Source organism: Mus musculus, chromosome 18, assembly GCF_000001635.26.
Source record: "Mus musculus strain C57BL/6J chromosome 18, GRCm38.p6 C57BL/6J".
In the NCBI taxonomy this organism is placed as follows: domain Eukaryota; kingdom Metazoa; phylum Chordata; class Mammalia; order Rodentia; family Muridae; genus Mus; species Mus musculus.
Genome location: NC_000084.6, coordinates 9955316 through 9978897, shown reverse-complemented (window position 1 = coordinate 9978897; position 23582 = coordinate 9955316). Strand labels below are relative to the sequence as shown.

The 23582-nt window shown below is 38.0% G+C and overlaps 1 protein-coding gene across 2 annotated transcripts in view; it reads right to left on the bottom strand.

The window, feature by feature from the left end:
- Thoc1 (THO complex 1) overlaps positions 1–20718 on the bottom strand; it is a 37305-nt gene extending 16587 nt beyond the window's left edge. Inside the window, exons 1-11 of one of the 2 annotated variants that reach the window (NM_153552.3) lie at positions 20652–20718; positions 19727–19800; positions 19583–19643; positions 18346–18412; positions 16407–16525; positions 15587–15635; positions 14980–15075; positions 10065–10147; positions 8570–8643; positions 3191–3299; positions 920–1051 (exon numbers count right to left, since the gene is read on the bottom strand). In NM_153552.3, the coding sequence (NP_705780.1) occupies positions 920–1051; positions 3191–3299; positions 8570–8643; positions 10065–10147; positions 14980–15075; positions 15587–15635; positions 16407–16525; positions 18346–18412; positions 19583–19643; positions 19727–19800; positions 20652–20705 (918 nt within the window). In that variant the 5' untranslated portion in view covers positions 20706–20718. Of the gene's footprint in view, positions 1–919; positions 1052–3190; positions 3300–8569; positions 8644–10064; positions 10148–14979; positions 15076–15586; positions 15636–16406; positions 16526–18345; positions 18413–19582; positions 19644–19726; positions 19801–20476; positions 20588–20651 lie in introns of those variants that run through there. The other variant, XM_030250419.1, reaches the window with a different exon arrangement.
- Between the last annotated feature and the right edge of the window lie 2864 nt (positions 20719–23582).

The window sequence follows — 23582 nt, the reverse complement described above, 5'->3', positions numbered from 1 at the left end:
ACAAATCTATAGCTTTGTTATTCCTGAGCTGGTAACTTCCTATAAAATCATTGCTCTTGGCAGGTATCAGTAATATACGTTAAAATTCTACAATAGTCCCAGTTTCCAGCAGTACGTGGCTCTACTCTGGTCCAACAGGGAGCACACTTGACCTCTGTTACTTGCAATCAAACAGTGTGGCCACCATCTGCTTTGGATATAGTCTAATGGGCCATGGCTTCAGTTTCACTCTCATAACTTGCTATTTCCTTATTATTTATTTATTTATTTATTTAGTTTCTGAGACAGAATTTTTCTGTGTATCCCTGGCTGTGCTGGAACTCAATTCTGCAGAGCAGGCTGGCCTTGAACTCAGAGACTGCCTATTTTTGTCTCCCAAATGCTGGGATTAAAGGCATGCACCACTACCACTGGGCATAATTTGTTTTTTTCTGATCTATGAAGATATTTATTTCTGTAAGCACAGCTTTCTTTTTGGTGCTCTCTTTATACTTTACTTGTCATTCCTGTATATTTTCAGAAAAAGGAGTATAAATAAGTAAGTCAAAACACAAACTCGATGTGCCACTTTGAACAAAAATCACTGAAATGCATATAAAAACAGGGAACTTTAAAGCCCCTTAGTTTTAACTATATAATAAATGAATTGCAAAATATTTTTATAAATGCAAATTATATCCTAACTTAAAATTTAAAATATATACACTTCATAGTAATTAGGTACATTGGTTCTAAAGTAAGTCTTCTAAAGTGACTTAATGGAGAATAACGCTGTTATAAATTAGTCTTGTCCAAGTAAGAAATGGGAATCTCAAACTAAAACCAATCTTGGCTGTAAGTACAGCAATCCTACTGACCATGAACAGACTGCACGTTTAGGACAAAATGCCTCATCCTCAGTGGCAAAGGAGCATCATACCTTTTCACTTGTTAGAAACTTGGCGAAGTATACATGCTCTCCTCCTGTTTTCAATTCTTCCATCTTTTTCCTGGAGGCTTGAGTATCATCTAATTTATAACTTTTAAAAACAGCTAAAACTTCTTCAGAATACTGCAAAGAACAAAAAAGAGTTTCCTTTGACATTGTTATGAAAAACTCATTCGGTGGTTTTCTGCATCAAATGCTTTAGAATTTACTCCCAGTTAACATGTATAATATAAGGCATATTTTCAAAAAGGCATAAAAAATTCTAACAGCAACATGGGGAGTAAAAGTACTTTTGAATGAGATTTTATAATATTTAAAAGCAGGAATAAATACTATCCCTCAAAAACTATAAGACTTTTGCAGCAAACAGAAAAGGATATATCTTGATAGCATAATCATTTCCCGTGAGTATCTGCTCAATTCTGTCTCTGGGATAAGAAAATATTAAGCTACTGAAATGTCTCATTTATGGCACAGTATGTATGCATACCCTCCTGTTATAGTTCACTAAATCATCTCATACAAGTAGTATCTAATGTAAATGCTATGAAGATACTTTTATAAGCAATCAGTCTGCGTGTTTGTTAGTATAGGCACAAATTTTCCAAATATTTTCAATCTATGGATAACTGATGTCATAGAACCTACTGATATGAAGAGATGATTATATATAAAAATTTACCAGTGAATTGTTTTGTTATGTGGTTATGATGTCATTGCATCCTAAAGACGTGTTTATGTGAACAAACTAGTGCTGTGCTTGGATTTCATCAGAGAAGCCTCTTACTGCAGCAGGGGATGGGAAATGGCCAAAATGTGACAGTAAGTGACAGTGGAGAGCTCAAACCGTAAGGAGAACATATATGTCATTATCACCAAGTGCAGAGAACATGGTAGAAGGGGCTGAAAGATGTAAAGGTAAGAGGACTAGGTGAGAAATGCAGCAAAAAGCTACCTTCTGGATAAGACACAGACACTGTACTCAAGACCTCATTGCAGCTGTGGTTACCTGCACAGGACTGCACAGGACTGGGCCTGCCTGTCAGCACTTGGTCACGGATTGGGGATGAACCCTTAAGCCCCCTTCCCCTGCATGTCTGCTGGCAGCTAATGGTTATTGGGGAGAACAGATCATTTTCTTCAGGGTATAGCCACTAATTCACTGCTATACTCCAGTAAGTAACTCCTCCCACATGCATGCAAGCAAAGCATTAACTTAGTTGGGTCAGATGCACAAAGAAGACATGAAGGAAGGAAGAAAACTTGCTGGGAAGGAAGTTTTGGGAGTGGTGGTGATAAAAAGGAACGAGGTAAAAATACCTAAAATTCATGTATTAAAACTGTTAAAGAACTTTTAAAAACTTAGCAGTAAAAGTGATTGTTTAACTAGCTATGGAACCCTCAAAGCCATTTTATGTGCTAAGACTAACAAATCAGTAAGATGTAATTCACCCAAGAAGAGACTCCCTTATCTCACCATTTGAATCTCAATTTAGAAGGTGACATTCCTCTAAGATAAATGAACACAGACCACTTATGTTGCTTTAAAAATTATCTATGTTTTTTATTTGAATCACAGTCTTCCATGTCGACAAGACATATGGAGATTCTTTTAAGATAGGGTTGGCAAATGTTTTGTAAAGGTGCAGACAGCAAGTATTTGGGCTTTGTGGCATGTATACTGTCAGCTCAAATGCTCAACCTGCCACCACACTGTAGAAAACCACAGATAAATGAACCTTCATGGCTGTAAGCCAACAAACCTTTTTATAAAGCAGACTGACTTAGTTTGGGGCAATCGTTTTATGAAGTCTGTTTTAAAAGGAAAACTAGAATAAAACAACAGTTGGGCAGGACAACTTTTTTCAAGCTTTCTCGCTTCTGTAGACTCTGCTCCCTACCTCTCAATAAATATTGGTGTGTGCTCTTCAAAAGCACAACTTACACAAATTACAAAAGCACTTCAAATACAGAAGACATCCTGAAACAAAATCATCACTTTATGTGGACAGCAATTACTATGAAAAAAAAAAAAAATCAACCCTTGAGGCTTTAATGACTAACCTTTAAACCTAAAGCCACTTAAAAACTATACTACAAAAATCAGTGGCTAAGAATCAATTTACAACTTAATTTCTGTATACTATAGAATAGGTATGAAAGCATCAGACGGGGAGTTCTATAGTGAAAAGTCCTTGAACAAGACAAAGTCTACCCCTGTCATTACCTGAGAAATGTCAGCTTCAGAGGCCTATGACTCACCTTGAGAAACGTTTTCCAAGAAATCTTCTCATAGCATTGCACTGGGTTCCTGAAGTAATCCTGAAGTGACCAGAATTTTCTATACAGGTTGTAATCAATTGGAATAGAACTATAAAATAAATACTGTATTACATCACTTAAATTATTTGACAGACACAGAAGCTCATAAAAAGTTTCTTTCCCCTAAAAAGTATACATTTAAAAAAATTAATGACATAAACTTTTAGAAACAGTCTGAAGGGTTTGGAAAACATGCTAGGAGTAGCTATGCGGAGTTAGTTGGAAAAAGTCATATGTGCAATATGTGGGCCATGTTTTACCATCTGTTTTATTGCACTAAAGGGAAAAGGACAAACATATGCTGAAAAACAGTGAGAAGAAATGAGTTTCCTAGGATACCATGAGTAAGTACTATCCTGGAATGCCTCTTTCTAGACTTAACCCAAAGTAAGTGGATAATGCTAGTACAAGACAGATGTGTACGGGACAAACCAAGTCAGCATCACAAAAGCAGCCCTTTCTCCAGTGACTTCACTATGGCCTTACTGACTTAACTTCCAGTTTGGCTATGATACTGTGTGGGACCAGTGGATTCTTCTAGAAAATATGGAAGGTTATCTCTGGCAGAGAGAATCATGCAACCATTTATATGCTCATCTTTGTCTCAGTAACTAGAAGATCTAAATATAATTGAATGTTTGACACCAATAAGGATATTTTGTTTATTTAAGGGCTAGAGAGATGGTTCAGTGATTAACAGCCCTTAGTGTCTTGCAGAAGACTGGAGTTCAGCTTGGCAGCTATATTAGGCATATAAGGCAGCTAAAAACTGCACAAAACTTCAGTTGTAGGGGACTGGGACACCGGGACACCTCTCTAGCCTCCAGAGGCACCTGCACTCATGTGTACATATCTACACAGAGACACACATACATATAAATATAAATAAAAACAAATCTTTTTTTTTTTTTTTTTTTTTTTTTTTTAGTTTTTCGAGACAGGGTTTCTCTGTGTAGCCCTGGCTGTCCTGGAACTCACTCTGTAGACCAGGCTGGCCTCGAACTCAGAAATCCGCCTGCCTCTGCCTCCTGAGTGCTGGGATTAAAGGTGTGCGCCACTACTGCCCGGCCAAACAAATCCTTTTTAAAAAGGGATCTTTTGTTTTTAGCTATTTTTCTTTGTGTGTGCATGTGTATGTTATATTTATGACATATGTTGTCCTTGGGTATGCATGTAGGTACATGTGTGGACACTGGAAGACAACATGTTGGGTACAGGTGTTTGCTTTCCACTTTCTTCAAGGCAGTGTACACTAGGTTAGCTGGTCTGTGAGCTTCCAGGTATTCTCTTGTAGGAGCTCTGGGAGTACAGATGCACGCTACAGTGCCTGGTTCTACATGGGTTCTGAGGATTCAAACTTAGGTCTCCACAAGTTCTTCTCCTTATTTTCTTCTTCTTTACTGGCTTTACAGAATCAGTTTCATTTATTATCTGTGGTGCTGGGGGAATCAAACTCAGCAAATACTTTGCCATTGAGATATGCCCCCTTTCCAGAGTAAATTTTCAAGCAATATCAACACACTAAGAAACTTTTATAGTTGAGGCACTAAAACATCTCCCACTTGATGGTTATATTCCCCTTGGCTGGATATATTCTTTCATGGCTAAATTAATTGGGTTTTTTTTTTTTTTGGTGTTGAGTATTGAATCTAGGGTTTGTGTTTGCTAGGTAAGAGTTTCACTGAGCTATACCTCCAGCTCTTCAGATAAACTTGGAAGAGTCTACACGCCAAATACCAATTTACTGTCCACTTGTACTATTCTTTAGAAACGTACAGATTGGCTATTTACCCACACAAGGTATATGACACACGCATGCATGCACGCACACACACACACTCATGCGCACAATGTTATGGAACAGAGGGTTGAGCCCAGGATTTCATGCATGATAGGCAAGTGCTCAACGACTGAGCTGCATCCTTTGCCTCGTTGGTTTTTGTTTTGTTTTGTTTTTTGAGACAGGGTTCCTCTTTGAAACCCTGGGGCCTTGAACTCAGAGATCCACCTGCCTTGCCTTCCTCTGCTGGGATTAAAGGCATGCACCACCCTCACCTCCAGCTTTTTTTAAGGACAGGTTTTTGCTATCTTTCCACCCACATAATGGAAAAAGAGAACCGACTTCCACAAGGTGTCCTCTGATCTTCCCTTTTGTGTTGGCACATGCATATACATACACACTAAACAAATAAATTCACAAATGTAAAAGTACATAAACTCATCCATAGGGAAGTTGTTTAAGTAGGGTCTGGCCTACTCTGAACCTTGGCTCTTCCCATCTCAGCCTCCTAAGCAGCTAGAATTATAGGCCTGTACCAGTAGACCCAACTTACTACATTTGTAAGCAATAACAAATTAGAGGTAAGAGTTACTGTCTAAAATAGAATGTCTGAAGTAAGATTCAGTCAAACCCAGACATCTGGATATGAGTCAGGAAGGTCTCTTGAGCTTAGAATTTTAAGAACAATATGGACAACAAAGGAATAGCCATCATAACATGAACAACAAAATAGAATGTTACCTAAGTATCTTAAACTGAAATGTTTCAAAAACCATTTTTTAAAAAAGTGTTGAACATTTTTGGTGTCTTTATTTTGAGATAGTCTTACTATATTACTCAAGTTGCCCTCAAATTCGAGCCAGTCCTCTAGCCTAATCCTCTCAGGTTCTGGGATTAAAGGTTTACACTAACATTCCTGGCCCACCGAACCATTTTACACACTCTTATATATTAATTTTAGTATAAAAATGTTTATTCAGGGGCTGGAGAGGTAGCTCAGAGGCTGCTCTTCCAGAGGACCTGGGTTCAATCCCCAGCTTACACATTTCTGTAGCTAAGAGGTCCAGGGGAAAAAAAGAAAAACAAACATTTATTATTTGAATCAAAATATCTAGACTAGACTTCACATTACAAATTTATGGTAATATATTTACTTTGCAATCCAGTTTTTGTTGTTATGGTGGTGGTTATTTCTATTTTTTTGAGTCAGGGTCTCAATGTTTAGCCTGGCTGGCCTGATACTTGCTATGTAAACCAAACTACTAGCCTTGAACTCATAGAGAACCACTTGTTTAGCTCCAAAGGCTGGGATTAGAAGTGTGCCACCATGTCCAGCCATAAATTCAGTTCTTTTATTTTAGGTTTATTAATTTTAATAGTATGACAGTTTTGCATATATATATATATATGTATATATATATATATATATATATATATATATATATATATATATATATATATACATATATATATATATATGTGTGTGTGTGTGTACTATGAGGTCAGAACAGGGCATCAGCTTCCCCTAGAACTGGAGTATTATATAGTTGTAAGCCACCATGTAGGTGCTGGGAACCAAATCTGGGTCCTCTATAAGAACAAGTTCAACATCTGAACTATCTCTCCAGCAGCTAAATTCACTTCTTAAGACTAACAGGGGGCTGAGGGGGAAAGACTAACTGGTAACTCAGTTACTCATCAAGAATTATAATTCTCGTAGCAAGTCTAAAATTACCTTTCAGTTATCAAAATTAAATCACCTTTCCTAAACCTGTTTAGATGCTATTGGTTGGCTCAATAAAAAGTGTTTACTTTCTACAAAAAAAAAAAAAAAAAAAAAAAAATTATAATTCTCGGGCTGGAGAGATGGCTCAGTGGTTAAGAACACTGACTGCTCTTCCAAAGATCCTGAGCTCAAACCCCAGCAACCACATGGTGGCTCACAACCATCCGTAATGAGATTTGACACCCTTTTCTGGAATGTCAAAAGACAGCTACAGTGTACTTACATAGAATAAATAAATAAATCTTAAAAAAAAAAAGAATTACAATTCTCCATACACTTTCCTCCTCCATTCATAAAATAATTTACAATAGACAAAGATAGCCAAGTGCCTGATCCTATTTAAACAGTATTCCTGTGGTTGAGTTTATTTAGTTTTCTACTTATATATTTATTTGTTTAGTGTGTATGTACAGGAGTGTGCCATAGGACAAGTGGCGGGGTCCTTGGACAACTTGTACAAGTTAGTTCTCTCCACCATTTCTGTCCTGGGGATCAAAGTCAGGCTATCAGGAGCTGGCAGCGGCACCTTTACTCATGGGCCATCTTTGCCAGCCCTTTGGGCTACTTTATGACCTTACAACAATAGACCTGAATGCATTAAGCAGCGACTAGCTAGCAGAGTATTTCTGAGAGTCTATTTACACTTCAGATAACTCATTATCTTAGAACCTACTACTTTTGCCCAGAGTTGCACAGACAGACCCTAAAGGTCCATTTTATCCATGATATATGTAAACAAGTTGGTCTCTATAAAGAGAGTAGCCACAACTAGAATAATGAATAATGGTTAGAAAATGACTAGAAAATGAGATACTTTTCTGTGTGCTTTATGATTTCCACTGTATGTTTCATCAGCAACTACAATGAAAAATACTAAGTGCCTTAGTAGACCACTTTTTATCGTCGTCTTTCTGAATGCTTTCAACAACTGTAGTAAGTAGGCAGCACTGCTACATTTTAAAGGAACCAACACTCAGTTGTAGGAAACCTTGTTCAAGGTCATATGACCCGCAAGCAAGCACTAGAGTTAAATCTGGGAATACATCACTTCTAAATGCTTCCTATGTGAATATAGGATCGAATTTGAAATCTGGGATATCAGAAATACCTCTCCCTTTTTGATCTTCTGGGCAGCAATTATAGAAATTCTTTCATTTACAACTGACAGTATGGCCTATTGCTTCAGACATGGAAGAGTACTATTCTGACAGCCCAGGAAGATTTTGGTTTTCTGGTCCCCCTTCTCATCACCTCTTCTAAACTAGCACAATAAAGAAACTACCTGCAACAAAGACTCAGAACTCACAGAGTAAGAAAAGAATGATAAGAAAAAGACTTGAAAAACTAAAAAAAAGAAAGAAAAAGAGAAAGAGAAAGGGAGGCTTCCAGTTCTTTGCATGTCATTACGTCAGTACATTACGTCAGTACATTATGTCAGTACACTCACCATGAGTACCAGGACCATAGTTTAATGGAAGGGAGAAGAGGGGGCTAAGGTTGCCATGGCTAGGGTATGTGTAAGATGGGCTGCTCAAACAGTTCAAAGTATTTGTCCATAATTTAGAAGGCAACTGATAACAGCCTACTAGTGACTCAGGATTTATTATTTTATTTAACACACACGAAGGGTATGTATAAGAAAATCCTATAAGCACGACTTCCTCCCTCCTGTCTGTATCTTCGTTTCAGTATTTGATATCTCATTAAAGGGTTATCTTTGTAAATCAAGACATCTTAAGCTCTAAAAACTCACCAAGTTGTCGGGGCTTCATCATCTCCCATTTCACCTTCTTCTACATCCATCCCTTCCTCTCTATCCTCAGTATGCTGAATAAAACAAAACCAAACCCATTCTGTCATGAAGTAGTCACTGAGCAAAAGATGACATGTTATAGGTTAAGTAATTTCTATATTGCTACACATTATTATTAGGGAAGCCTAGATACAGTAATTGTTCTTTAAGGCAATGGCATTTTGGGTGACAGGAAACCAACAGTAGTATGACAATAACATAGCATGGACATATGTAAAGACACAAGATCTGCCTTATTCTCCAAATATTTTTTCATCACTGAAACAAATAGTCTACTACTACTACTACTACTACTACTACTACTACTAAAGAATAGACGCTAACATGGGTGTTAATGCCGTAGAAAAATGCACAGGCAGTCTTCCCTTGTCACTGGCAGTAATATATATGGATGTACTTTTTCTGAGAAGTAACAACAAAATCTGAAATACATGATGTACACTTTGACTAAGCAATTTCACTTATCCTAAGGAGATACAACATGGGTTAGTAATTATACACACAATTCACTGTAATATTAACAATTTCTTACTACTACACACTACTTGAGCCAGGCAAGGTAACACAAGCCAGCACTGGGAGATGAAGGCAGGAGGATCAAGAGCGCCAGGCCATCTCCAGCTACAGTGAATTCAAGAGCAGCTTGGGGTATGTGAGACCCTGGCTTAAAATTAAACAAAACAGATGATTTAAATGTCTACTGACAAGAAATTAGGGTACATTCATTCTAGAATCTAATCTGTAATTAAACTGAAACATATCAGTTTAAAAAAGAAAATGAACTTAAGAACTTTATATAGTATCTTATTTGGGAAAAATAACATTACTTTGTACAAGTACTCAAAAAAGTCTTAAAAGATTAGATGGAGAATATTAGGGGTGGTTATAGAGATAATACATACTTACAGAAAACATGTAAAGACCATAAATAATGTTCAAAGTGGAAAACACTTTCCCTCTCTAGTTACCTTATGGTTATGTACATGAAAGAGCTGAGCCCTTCTCTAACATCCACTTTAACAGAAGACAAGCTAATCAGTAACAACACAATCTAATTCTGATTACAGTCAATATCCTTTGAACTCTAAATACTGCTTGAAATTTTTACACCCAACGCATACTAATTTAATGTATTAAAAATGAAGGGCCAAGTGAGATTTCTCAGCAGGTAAATTCATCTGCTGTGCAGGCCTAGTTACCCAAATCCAATCCTTGAGATTCACAGAGGAAGAAAAGTAGGACCAATTCCACAGAACTGTCTTCTAATTTCCATGTGTCCTCTCCCCACGTGCACATGTACACACAAACTAACAAACAATTTTGAATGAAGTTAAAGGTCTTCCAATTTTTGGTGATTTAAAGACCCTATTTACATCAATTATCTTAACTAAAACGTCTAAGTATGCTCTGTAAGAAGGTTTCTGGTCAGCCTTACCTTCTGACCCAGGGTGCTCTCCTGCTCGTTTGTATTGAAAACAGTGACGTTTTCCAGGTTAAACTGACTCTGCAAATTAAGACCTGTGGAAAGAGATTTTCATGAAAATGCACTGTCAGTTTTCTGCCTCTGAGTGCTAGAAATAGGCATTTGATACTATACCAGGCTGAGTTAGCCCTTTTTATTCCCAAAATTCAAAACAAAAATACATAATATATAGTATTTAGAATTTTCCTAAAGCATTTATTTCAGTTTGATAGAATAAAATGAATTAAAATATTATAAAGAAGGCCAAATTATTTAGCTTTCTTTGTTCTGCCTGCCGAGCGTCTCACAATAAGTGTATCGTAGATTCAGATCCTGGCTTTTATTTAGGGTCCAGATTAGCTTTAACTACCATTCTGAAATACAAAGTTCTTTGAAAAAATGGGTGACTCCAAGGCTGGGAAAGGAAAAAAGAATGAGCCTGGATAATCTATGAAAGAGCTCCCAGTGGCAGAAACAGGAATTATGTGAGGAAAAGAAAACATATTCTAAGAGTCCATGACTTGCTGAAGAATGATACCCTGGACTCAAATCGTACATAAACACAAAGAGTGACCATTCTGCCCAAGTCCAGCATGTTGAGGTCTCCATTACCAGGACAGAGAGACAACCAAATGAGCTAGCATGCCTGATTTAAACTACATTAGGGGATTCTGGGGTAGGTGACCTTTACCTTGTTCCATTTCTAGGGACATTTCATTTCTACAGCACAGGGCTGGAAGCTATTGCTGGGGAAGTCTGGACAATATGACATTTATAATCTAAGGAATAAAATATCCACAGTTCATTTGGAAAGAGGTAACTAAACTAACATGCCAGCAAGAAGACAACTTTCCCCTTATGGAAGGATCACCATTAATAAACATAGAAAAAGTAAGAAAATTGCCATGATGCCTTAATAATATTCATATCAGGCAAGATCCACTGATGGATATTAGCAGACAAAGCTTAAGAGGAAAAGAAGACAATGTGAGCGTTGTCTCAAAATATCAACCCTCCTCATAAGTATTACAGATCACAAAGGGAAAAGCTGCAATCCAAATAGGAGATACCATCTTAACTAGGCAATGAGTGATAATAACACTCCCAGTATAAGACATGTCAACATCAACTTCAAAATGATGCTTTGAGAAGGTACATCAGTTCCCTCTGAGTTCTTAAAACACCTAACTTTAATTCCTATGTGTTAAGTCACAAGAGATAAGAGAGACTAAGGGACTGTGACTGGAGAGACTAGGGCACATCAAGATCCTGGAATAGGAAAGGGAAGTAGTGATCAAGGTGATGAAATTCTAATGTCTCCAGCTGGCAACCAGGACTGTAGCAATGGATTTCTTAGTGTTAATAATTGTATTAGACACTAGTGATACTATATAACCGTATTCAGATATCTATACTATCCTTATAATTCCTGTCACAGAGAATTAGATAGGAAATTCAGTTATTCTACTAGTAGCTTTTGCCCCCCCCAAAAGATGAAAAATCTAATAAATGATCTAAAAAGATCTCTTATCAAGACATCTTTTAATCTACATCTTTAGACAACATTGAAAAACTGTAGTATGGTGCCGAATTTTCTGGACGATGAAGGCTCTGATCTTAGAGGCACCATATACAAGCAATGAAAACCTTCTCTCAAGAAAGTTATCCATCATGGGACTCAAAACTATTCTTCTCACCGGGCAGTGGTGGCACATGCTTTTAATCCCAGCGCTTGGGAGGCAGAGGAAGGCGGATTTCTGAGTTTGAGGCCAGACTGATCTACAGAATTTCAGGGCAGCCAGGGCTACACAGAGAAACCCTGTTTCAAAAAACCAAAAAGAAAAAAAAAAAATACAACAGTTATCAGAAACACAAGACATTCTAAGTTAAAACCAAAAAAGATATCACAAAAATACAACACACTGAAATGATCAGATATAGACACATGCTTACCATATTTTAAAACTAGAAAGCAAAGTTCAAAGTATCAACAGGGAGTAAAAAGCTAAAAAGTGAAAAGATCTCCCAGATATGAGAACCACATCAAATGATTTAGAGTGTAATAGAGACAGACAGACAGACAGACAGACAGACAGACAGATATTCATATAAGAAGGCAAGCAGGTAGAATAAAAGACAAGACAGGTTTGGTCTGCTGCTATGTATTGTAATGGTAAATTCTGTATCCAAGGGCTAGGCCTGCAAGTGAATTCTCTTGTTTACAAATGTTTGCAAACCTTGTTCCTTGATTTAAAACAACTGGTTACATAAAATTGACTACAGTTAATTACTAGAGGGATTAGAGGTAGGTGGGTTACCTGGTTGGGGGTGGGAGTGGAGAAGAGTGGGGAGCCAGGAGAGAAGGAGGAAAAACAGGAGGAGAGGAGGATGCATCCATTAGGGGAGATGGACCATAAGCACATGGTCAGGAGAAACAGCAAATATGAGATATACCGTTGGGGAGATTGCCAGGCCAGCAGATAGGAGATTAGGGATTAACCCCCACACCCCCAACAGTAACTGTCAAACCCAAATAAAATAACCATAGTATGAATCTCATTTATTTGTAAGCTAGTCAGGATAAGCATAAAGTTGTCGTACTACTGATACAGTCAAAGAACAGATCATATATAATTGGAGATGCAAAATAAAAAAAAAAGGCATTTATAAAATGTAAAGTTGTCATCACCACAACTTTTAGAAGTGGTAAAAGGCATGAATCCAAATTTAAAATGTCAACAAATCCAAAGAATATTAGGTAAAAAGCAATCCACACATACATACATCATAGTAAAATCAAAGAACATCTTAAAAGCAGTGAAAAAATTATCTTTCAAAAGCTAGACAACTGATTAGTCTATAGAACATAAAATGAGGGCCATGAAATGGCTTAGCTTGATAACATGAGTTCAACTCCCAGGACCCACATGGTAGGTTGGAATGGACTCCCATAAATTGTCCTTTGATCTCCATATATATACATGCACACACACACACACACACACACACACACACACACATAAAAAGTTTAAAAAGAATAACAAAGAATGAGAGACTAAATATTAAGATTATTACAAATGAAATGAAATCTATCTAGTACTAACCTAGCATTTTAAAGCCACTGAACTCATTCATACAAGGATTACAGAGAAATTAAGATTTCATGAAAGAGATGTCATATATGATTATAGTTCTGTCTGGTTGTGTGTTTGGTGTGTGTGTGTGGTATGTGTGTTAACTTGACATAAACTAAAGTCATCTGAGAAGAGGCAACCACAACTGAGAAAATGCCTCTCTAAGCTTGGCCTATAGGCAAGCCTATTGGCATCTTCTTAATTAGTGGTTAATGGGGGAGAGGGGGTGGGCTGTGCCACTGCTGGCTGTGCAGCTCTAGTATCAGAGTATGTTAGAAAGCTGGGTATAGTACTGGTGCATGCTTTTAATCCTAGCACTCAGGAGGCAGAAGCAGTGAGTTCAAGGCCAGCACGGTCTACACAGTGAGTTCCAAGACAGACAGAACTATATAATGAGATCTTGTCTCAAAGGGGGAAAAAAGGCAAAATGAGCAAGCCATAAGGAGCAAGCCAGTAAGCAGCACTCCTCTACAGTTTGTGTCATCTCCTACGTTTAGGTTCCTGCCTTGAGTTCTTCCCCTACATTCTCTCCGTGATGGGAGTGTGACGGAGTTTTAAGCTGAAATAAATCCTTTCTTCCCCAAGTTACTGTTGATGGTATTTATTGCAACATTAGAAATCCTAACTAAGCCGGGTGTGGTGGCACACGCCTTTAATCCCAGCACTTGGGAGGCAGAGGCAGGCAGATTTCTGAGTTTGAGGCCAGCCTGGTCTACAAAGTGAGCTTCAGGACAGCCAGGGCTATACAGAGAAACCCTGTCTCGAAAAACCAAAAAAATCAAAAAAAAACAAAAAACAAAACAAACAAACAAAAAAAAACCCAGAAATCCTAACTAAGATAAGTTCTGTATTAAAAAAAAAAAAGAGTAAGGGACAATGACCACAGATGAATGAGGAGTATATACATATTAAGACTAACCAAGAAATGACTGGGAAAGAGAAAACCTAGAACTAGCATGACAAAAAGAAAGCACACAAATCCAACATTAACATATTCTATAAGCTTACTATAAGCACGCGCCATTGCATGCATATCACATTTTAATACAATCATCACAATAACATATTAAAGGCAGGGAAAAACCAAATCAAAGAGATACCAAATTCTAGTACATCTGAATAGATAAAAGACAGGGAAGGCTCCAATTCTGGAGCCAAGCAATGGTTCTACAAGTATTTGCTTCATCATTATATTTATGTTACATACTTTGCAATGAGTTACATTTCATAATAAAACATTGTGAAATAGGGGCTGAAGAGACTGTCCTGTTACAGAGGACAAAGCCATTACATAGATGGCTTGTAACCATCTGTAATGCCAGCTCCACAGGCAACATATGCATGGCATGCATATACACATGCATTTACACAGCCAGGTAAATCACTCATATGTATAAAATAAGGTTTTTTTTTTGTTGTTGTTTAAAAAATTATAAAATTAAAGGAATTTCATGTGTACTAAACAGCAATTACTGTAACAGAAAATGGAAACAGAATAGGCTTATATTCTGAAATTGAATACAGACAGAATAGTTCATACCTACACATATTACTATGATTCAGTAGCACCCTGTTAATAAACTTTGAATTTAAGACTATCTATATCATACATAGAGCTGGCGAATTTATAAGAAAGTAAAGCAATTTTATAATGCTTTCAATATTTTATGTTAAGTTTTCTTATTATGACAGATTTTACTCCATAAAAACTGGGAGAGAGTTCCTTAAAAAGAATATAATGTATAGAAACTTACCTGATTTCTCAGATAGAGGAAAAAGCCTGGCCAAAAAGAGTTGAATTCTTCCACAGAAAACTGTATTCTGAGATTTAGACAATCTTCTGAGGAGATCTAACAATGTTCAGAAATGAATAAGACAGAAGAAATCATTTTATGTTTATTATAATTGTACCTGAATTTTTAGCCATTTGCCCAGGATTTTCCTAAAGCAAATGGAAGTATCAGTCATTGTCAAAGAAAGTACTATAAGTTAGAAACAAAAATCTGTGGGTAAAAACCAATGAAAGTGAATGATGAGTTTTAATAAATTACTTAACTTAAAAACAAAGATCCTAATTCACTTTTAAAACATCTTCATTGCTGGGGAGTGGTGGCGCACGCCTTTGATCCCAGCACTCGGGAGGCAGAGGCAGAGGCAGGCGGATTTCTGAGTTTGAGGCCAGCCTGGTCTACAGTGAGTTCCAGGACAGCCAGGGCTACACAGAGAAACCCTGTCTCGAAAAAAACAAAAACAAACAAACAAACAAAAGACATCGTCATTGTTAAATATTAAACCACCAACACCTATTCTTCTGGTCACGTTCACAGTTTTAAAAGAGTAATTTAATACTGAGTTACTTACCATTGCACATACGCAGTAAATAATTTTTGCCAGCAGAATAGAATGTATTCTGAAATTAAGACCAAAATTATTACTATACTTTGAAAGTTGCCCACTCCCTTCAATAAGTCATAGGAATTAAAATATTAAAGAGCACTAATGTATAAGAGTCTATTTCACTACTGTTACTGATTTCAAGCATTTCCACTTGAATATGCATTAACAGCATATCACTGAATAACTTGTAAACATCTAGAAGTGTGTGTGTGTGTGTTTGCTTTATCTTTAAAAATTTGTTTTATATTTGTTTATTTTATGAGTGTTCTTCCTGCATCTATGTATGTGTACTATACATACATCTATGTATGTGTGTATGCAAAAAGGCTAGAAGAGGGCATCAGATCACCTTGAACTGGAGTTATGTATGATGGTAAGCCACCATGTTTGAGTACTGGAAATCAAACCCAGGTTCTCTAAAGGAGTAACAAGTACTCTAAACTGCTAAGCCATCCCCCAGCTTTCTTTCTTTGTTTGTGACAGGTTCTCCCTGTGGAGACCAGGCTAGCTTGGAACACAGCATTCCTACCTATACCTCATAACTTTACAATACTATGCCTGCTTGAAAGCATGTACTTTCAAGTTACTTATTAAATTTTGTACCTCAAAATTTTCTCTACATTTGATTCTTATTATTACATAATATATAATTCTTTCACAGGGACAAATGTTTTGGCAACCACCAGTATTAGAATTATTACCAAATAAACTACAAACAAAGCTTTCTTCTGAATTCTATCTCTATAGTGCTAGGATTATCAGGAAAGGAAACCAAGGCACTTACTGACTTCCAAGTAGCAACATTTTTTTCAACAAAAGTGAATATTGTGTCACACTGATCCAAAGGAAGGCAGTCTAAGACATCTCCCAATAGCACAAATGGTGTGGACGCAGTACAAACACCTACAAATGGGGTATAAATCAATGAAGAGCTAGTGACACTGCCTTCCAGCACAAGAAAGAGAATCCATGGACAGGCTATATTACAAAGTAATAATAAAGTGAAAGTTACTATATGCCTCTAAAATCAATGTCAGTAAAGAATGTTTCAAAAAAAGAATGTTTCAGCCATTGACTAGAAGTTCAATAAGTATGTGTCAAGCTGAATGAACATTATTTATAGACAAACTGGAAACACAAAACATAAAGTACTACTACTAATAATCTCTTTCAAAAATAAGATTTTCCACTGCAGACTATTGTATTTAAGCCTTTATTTGCAGCTTAAGTAGACAAGTCCGTGTTCTAGGCATAGTTCGCAGGAAAGCCATCACCAATCTTAAGTAAATGACATAGCAAGTTAATGAACTAAGCACACATTGTAAACTGAGTAACAGGGAAAGGAAAACTTTTGGGGAACTCATCTAAGTACACTGGATAAATGAATCAACAACCGAACTAATAAACAGCCTACACAAAAGTTTAATAAGTAAATAAAAATTTAGGAAGTTAGATTTACAAAACAGCTCACTTTGACAATGGGAAACCATTTTTACCTTGTGTGCTCAAAAGAATATGTGATACAAATGATACTTAACAGGTTCAAAGGTCATTTTCACAAATATTATTTAAATTAATCACAGGGTTAAGAAATATTGATGAACTGCTTTTAATTTTTACTTCCTGAAAATATTTAATAAGGTCTTATCATGTATCAGCCTCTACGCGCCTATGTCCTGTGTTTAAAGTCTTTTAAACCAATCTTATATTGGCACTGATACATTTTTACAAAAGATTTATTTATTTTATTTGTATGTGTGTGCCCGAGTATATGTATGTGCGCTCCATGTGTGCAGGTGCCTGCAAAGGCCAGAAGAGGCCTTCATATCCTATGGAGCTGGAGTTAAAGGTAGTTAGTTATGAGCTGCCTGTCATAGATGTTGGAACTGAACATAGGTCCTCTGTAAGAGCATCAAGTAATCTTAGCCAATGAGCCATCTTCCAGTGCCCCAGTGCTGTTTTTTTTTTTTAATTTCTGCCTAGTTTTTCTGCTAGCAGTCTACCCCAATGTACTTAGTCTTCTCAGTACGAGATACACTGGCCTTTAAACTAACCCACAAATCTTAGTTCCTTTGCCATTCTCATCTCATATAATTTTCTAGCTATGCTGAACGTGGCCTTCCTATATCTATCTTCTTCTCTATTTCTGGCAAACTTTATTTCTATTTGTAGACCAGATCTTCTTTTTTTCATTTTGTTTTATTTTGACTCCAATTTCTGACTGTCCTGATTCAGCCTTACAAGTGTGGGATAATAGGTATTTGTCACAGATCCAAGCTCATCTTACTTTTTAAAATTCATCAACAAACTCTAACCATAGCGCTTACAGCACTCACACACTCACACACGTCTGCCCTGCATTACCCAGTAGACTCTTACACTGAACCTCCCAATCCTAACTTAGTACATGCATACAATAAATGCTCACTAAGTACTGATATATGATTAAAACACTTGAAAACAAACAAACTGTAATGTACATGACATAATCGTGATGAGCAGTAAGTAGGAACATCTTCTTGGCAAAGGAAGGAGTCAAACAATGAGCAGGGGCTGTGAGTGTGGGTCAGTGGTAGCACAGCATGCATGAGGCCCTATATTTGGTCTCTAGCAACACACATAAAAGATGAACAAAACCAGACAGAGGAAGAGGTATGTCGAGAGTCTTAAATAAAACAGGTCAGATCTAAAACAACTTTTAGGAGAAACAGAAAGATACTTACTTTCGGTCACTCCCCCAATAGCAAGAGAAATAATAGCTAAAACGTTCTCACATGCGGAATGATTTATCTACCAACAGAGAAACAAGTTTATTTAGAAGCAAGAATTTGCACTAATTTGTTAACAATAAAGACAAGTTCTATGAAATTAAGCAGTCATACAAACAGGAATGAAAATATCTTATACAAAGTTATTTTATAAGATGAAAAACCATGAACAGTAATATACACACTAAGTATATCAAGCAGTAAAGAGTGAGTCAATCAAAACCCAACTTGTGAAATGTTAACTTTTGCATGACTACGGTTATAAGATTATTGGGCACAGAAGTTCTAAGGTTGTGGGTGAAAGGCAACAGCAGGACAAAAGCAGGGCCTGGACTGAATCCATAGTAACACTGCAGACTTAGCAGAGGGCCTTCTGCAGGAAGGTAACAATAGGAAAAGTGACTTTCTTAGCACCTCATAACAGAGAAACGATTAAAGCTGAAAAAAAGATCAATTGGTCTGACCCAGAATTATCTGACAAAAAGAGGGGGGATACTATATTATGGTCATCAGAAGAGAATCTACCACCATGGGACCCAATTTCTGCTTAATCAAATATAAATGTTAAAAAATCTTTCATTCAGGATCCCTGCTAAAGGTAATATTTAGATTCTTCATGGTTAAATTTCTTCAGCAGGGTTAAACAAGCCTTAGTTATTTATGTATGCTTATAGCTGAGGAAAAATCCCACAAGAAAATGAGGACATGGAATCCTCGCTCTATGCTTAACATCTTTGGACTAGACCACTTTTACACAGTGTGTCATCATTTATATAACAAAGTGAGACTCTACTTTTAAAACTACATTTTAAAAACTGTATTTTGTGTACCTGTGTGTGTTCTTTATGGAGGTCAGAGGACAACTTGCAGGAGTCCTCTCCTTCCAACATCTAGGATCTAGAGACCAAAGTCAGGACATGGCGCTCTGTAGCAAGTGCCTTGACTTGCTGAGGCATCTCCCTGAGTCAGTCTTTACTTCTTGCTCTTTAAGACTGAATGTCAAACCATTTCTTATCATCAAAGCTTAAACTGTACCTGAGCCATCAAGAGCCTAATGCATTGTCTCAAAGGCAGAATGCTCATGCCCAGAAAACATGTCATGTTTAAATATCCATTCTAATAATAAAGCAATTTTTAACAACATGACTTATTAACCGGCCAGCATATTTTAACAAAGGGGGTAAATACTTACAATTTCTTCTTCCAGAACACCTCTGAAAGCTTGGTCAAGGGTACATTTTTTTTCATTTTCACTATTAAAAACATAAAATACCTTCATTTCACAAATAGTTCACAAACATCATGGAGTCCTCTTTTCATGGACAGTGTGCTTTACCTGCCAGGTAACTGACTGAAGGCAGTCAACAACGGCTTGATATTTTTGTTATTCAAGGCTTCTCTGGTAGATTTCTACAAAAATAAAAATGACAAATAAGTAGAAAGCTTTTGCTGTTTATAAAAATTTACCATTCATCAATTATAAGTCTTTCTAACTAAAAAAAAAAAAATGTTTTAAACTGGGAAATATTTTCTGCCAGTCATTTTTATTAACTTTTATTTCTAGTGATCGTAATCCTTATCCCATGAAAACCTGCCAAGAGCTAACTAGACATTTGCGCCACAGGTTTCCCTTTCCTATGTATCACACCAATCTATGTTTCCTGCTTTAAAAAAACCTTGCTAAGTTTGATGGGGCATCATGTAACCAGTGCTGGGGAAACATCAGTTTACGGTCAACCTGAATTCTCTGAGTTCCAGCCTAGCCTAGGCTGCATAACAAAACCCTGACTAAACAACAACAATCCAAAAGACAATACCACAAAGCAAAGCTTGAGAACTACTTATCTAAATGCTGTAATTCAGTAGTGGAGTTCTTTGCTTGGCACGTTCTACCCCCAGGACTGAGGACAAGGGGCAGAGGGAGAGGTTCCTTTCTTGGCGGGGTGGAAACTGACTTCAGGGCTCCTGCCTGAGAAACCCGTCCCGCCCAGCTAGCTAATGAGCTGAAGCTGACTGAGCTAGCCTGGGTGAGCTTTCCACGCTCGCCCGCAGGACGACGGTAACGACCAGGGGTCTCGGGACTTGCCCGCGGAGGGAGGGTCAGGACCCACAGACGCGTAGCCAGTGCGCCTTTCCCTTAATGTCAGTCCCGGAAGGGGCCAGGAACGGACCCGGCGGCGAAAATCCCTCAGTCCCTTCAGCGAGAGAAAGGGAAAGAATAGCGCCAGGTCAGAACCACGGCCTTCAGCCCCTCAGCTCACCGTAAATCGCGTCCGCGCCTCCGGCAAACTGAAAAGCGCCGGCGTCGGAGACATCTTGGTTGCGCGTGCCCACCACTGCACTGCGGCGCCCAGTGATGACGTCAGGTTGGGAGCAAAGAGACGGCAACGGCTAGAGTGGCCAGCGGTGAAGATCTCCGGTGCGGTGTGGCTCAGCCATGTGGCGCGTAGGCCGGGCTCTGGGACTCCACTAGCAGTGGAGCGGCCTAGGGTGTTTCGTGTTGTCAGCTCCGCCCTGGGCACGGCAAGGCTGGTTTTCCTAGAGGGTGAATGACGGCTTGGTGCCGCTTCAAGGGCGGTGCCGGAAGGTAGCGCTCGCGAGAAGCCGCAGAAGTGGCTTGCTTTGAAGTAGTAGCGACACTGCGGCGTCACTTAACGCCCCCTCCCCACCCCCAAGTCTGAGTGCCAGAGAGGTGACAGATTTCGGGTTTGTCTGACAGCCCGGTGGCCCTTGGATCCTGAAGTTTCTCAGAGCTGTTATGAAGAATGAAGTGTCCAGTTGGGCGTGGTGGCGCACGTCTTTAATTCCAGCACTTGGGAGGCAGAGGCAGGCGGATTTCTGAGTTCGAGGCCAGCCTGGTCTACAGAGTGAGTTCCAGGATAGCCAGGGCTACACAGAGAAACCCTGTCCAAAAAAAAAAAAAAAAAAAAAAAAAGAAAAGAATGAAGTGGCCGGATAGTTATTTTATTGTTACTATTATTTTGAAACAGGGTCTCCCTATGTATCGCTGGCCAACGTGGAACGCTCTAGGTAGGCCAGGCTGGTCTTGAACTCAGAGATTCACCTGACTGGCTCCCAATTGCTGGGATTACAGGGTTGGGCCACCATGTCTGGCGTACTTACTACTATACTCATATCTTTACCCGGAACTATACTGTACTGAAGACCTATGAGGAATACAGGCCATTGCTGCTTGGAAAATGGGTGGCACTGCATCTAGGTTGTAGGCATACCTTGCAAACTGGTGATCATTATTACCTCATGTGCCTCTCTTTTCTCTAGAGAAGTTTGACTAATGAGAAGCTGAATGACAGTAATCTAATTATAGTTAACCTACAGAATAATAAGTACTTACATAAAGGCAAGAGAATTTTCACAGCCAGTAAGAATGCAGGAAAAATTAGCTGCAGGATCTTGCCACTAAAGGAAATTGTGAATAATGATGACTACCAGGATGATTGCAATCTTTTTTGTTTTAGCCAAGAGATAACTGAAGTTTGGTTATAGAAAGGCAAAATTGGGAAAATTATTAACTTGGAAATACACTTTATTGATCCCTGATTATCATTTTACCATAGGTAATTGATAGCTATCTACAAGACCTAAGCTCTCAAATACAAAAGTCTGAACAGAAGAGACGGAGTTTCTTGACTTATCCATAAAAATGTGGTTAGAGTTCCATTTGTTTATTCAATAAACATTTCTTAGACCCTTTGTATAAAGCATTGGTTGAATAAATTAGTTCCCAGCACCTACACTGGGCAACTCAAAATTATCTGTGATTCCTGCTCTAGGGGTATATAATCTGACGTCTGGCCTCTGGGTACCCACAAACACACATACACATAATTTAAAATAGATCTTTTGAAAGACTTGTGCTATATTCATGTCTATAAACGTAGGCTGCGATAGCTCAGCCCTCATAGCTACTGCAGGGGCTGTATAGCACTACCCTTCCCTTGTCAGCCGTGCCCCACAATCTCCCCAGGCTTTTTTTTTTTTTTAAATTAGGCAAGTAAATGAAGGCATATGCCCAGAGCTAGTCTCTGAAATTTTTATTCAGCGATAAGATCATTTACCTAATATATTCAAGGCCAGGGTCCCATCTCTTAATACCCCCAAGAAGAAAAAAAATGAAACTATTAGAGTTTTAAATGATAGGTTACATTGGTTGGAAGACTAAGAAGTTAGTAGAAAGTTGTCAGAGGCTTGGCAGCTATGTGAAAGTCTGGGTTGAACCTTTAGAGTGGCCTTATTACAGCTTCAGTCTTTTTTTTTTAATTCCATTTTTTTCAGTCCTTCATATATCTCTGCTAATATCACCTCTGCTGGTTTCTGTGCCTTGATTCTGCAGCCTCTGAACACTTGCCACCACACCAGTGTTGAAGTTATCTTGGATAATCTTCAGATCTCCATATTTTACATCTCTATAGATTCAGGGTTATAGGTGGAAGTTTTTTACTTTTTGGCTGGTCACTTCCAAATCTTGGCCTTTGTGTTTTGGGAGCTTTTATACCCGTTTCTTGCTTCTTTTCAGCTTATGTAAAATCATATAGCTCCATTTCAGTATTTCTCTCCTTAGGGAGTTTTGATTTCAAACAGCTAGCAGGATAATAATCTACTGGCCACTTGTATCTTGTTACTTCAAGGGCCATGATGAATATTGAACTAATGCATCTCTCCTACTGCTTGGAGGGTGCTTAGCCACAGAGAAAAATGGGGCCAACACATGAAGCAGCTGAAAGATGAGCTGAGAAAATTAAAAAAGGGTGGGGGGAGTAGGATCTTAAATGGGATGGAGATATGGATTGTAGCAGTTTGAGCTCTGAATTATTTCATGTCAATTGCATCTCTTCCCATCCATATAAGTTACATGAACCCAGTAAATCATTTCCATAATAGCCTAATGCTATTAAGAGTTAGACTCATTAATTTGTTATCAGTCTCATCTGATTACTGCAAGAACTGAAGGGCAATTCATTTGCAATTATGTAGTTTATTACTTAAATTTCCTTTTCATTTTTCAAACTCAAAATGAATTAGGGTCGCAGAAGTCTTGACTGGGATCAACTAATGATCCAGGATCCCCGTGAGCCTAGTGAGGTTAGTAGCTGGATTTTGCCTCTAAGCAGCAGTACTTTGTGAATCTATGTGCAGGAAAGTAGCATATATGTCTTCTCTTGGGTGAAGCC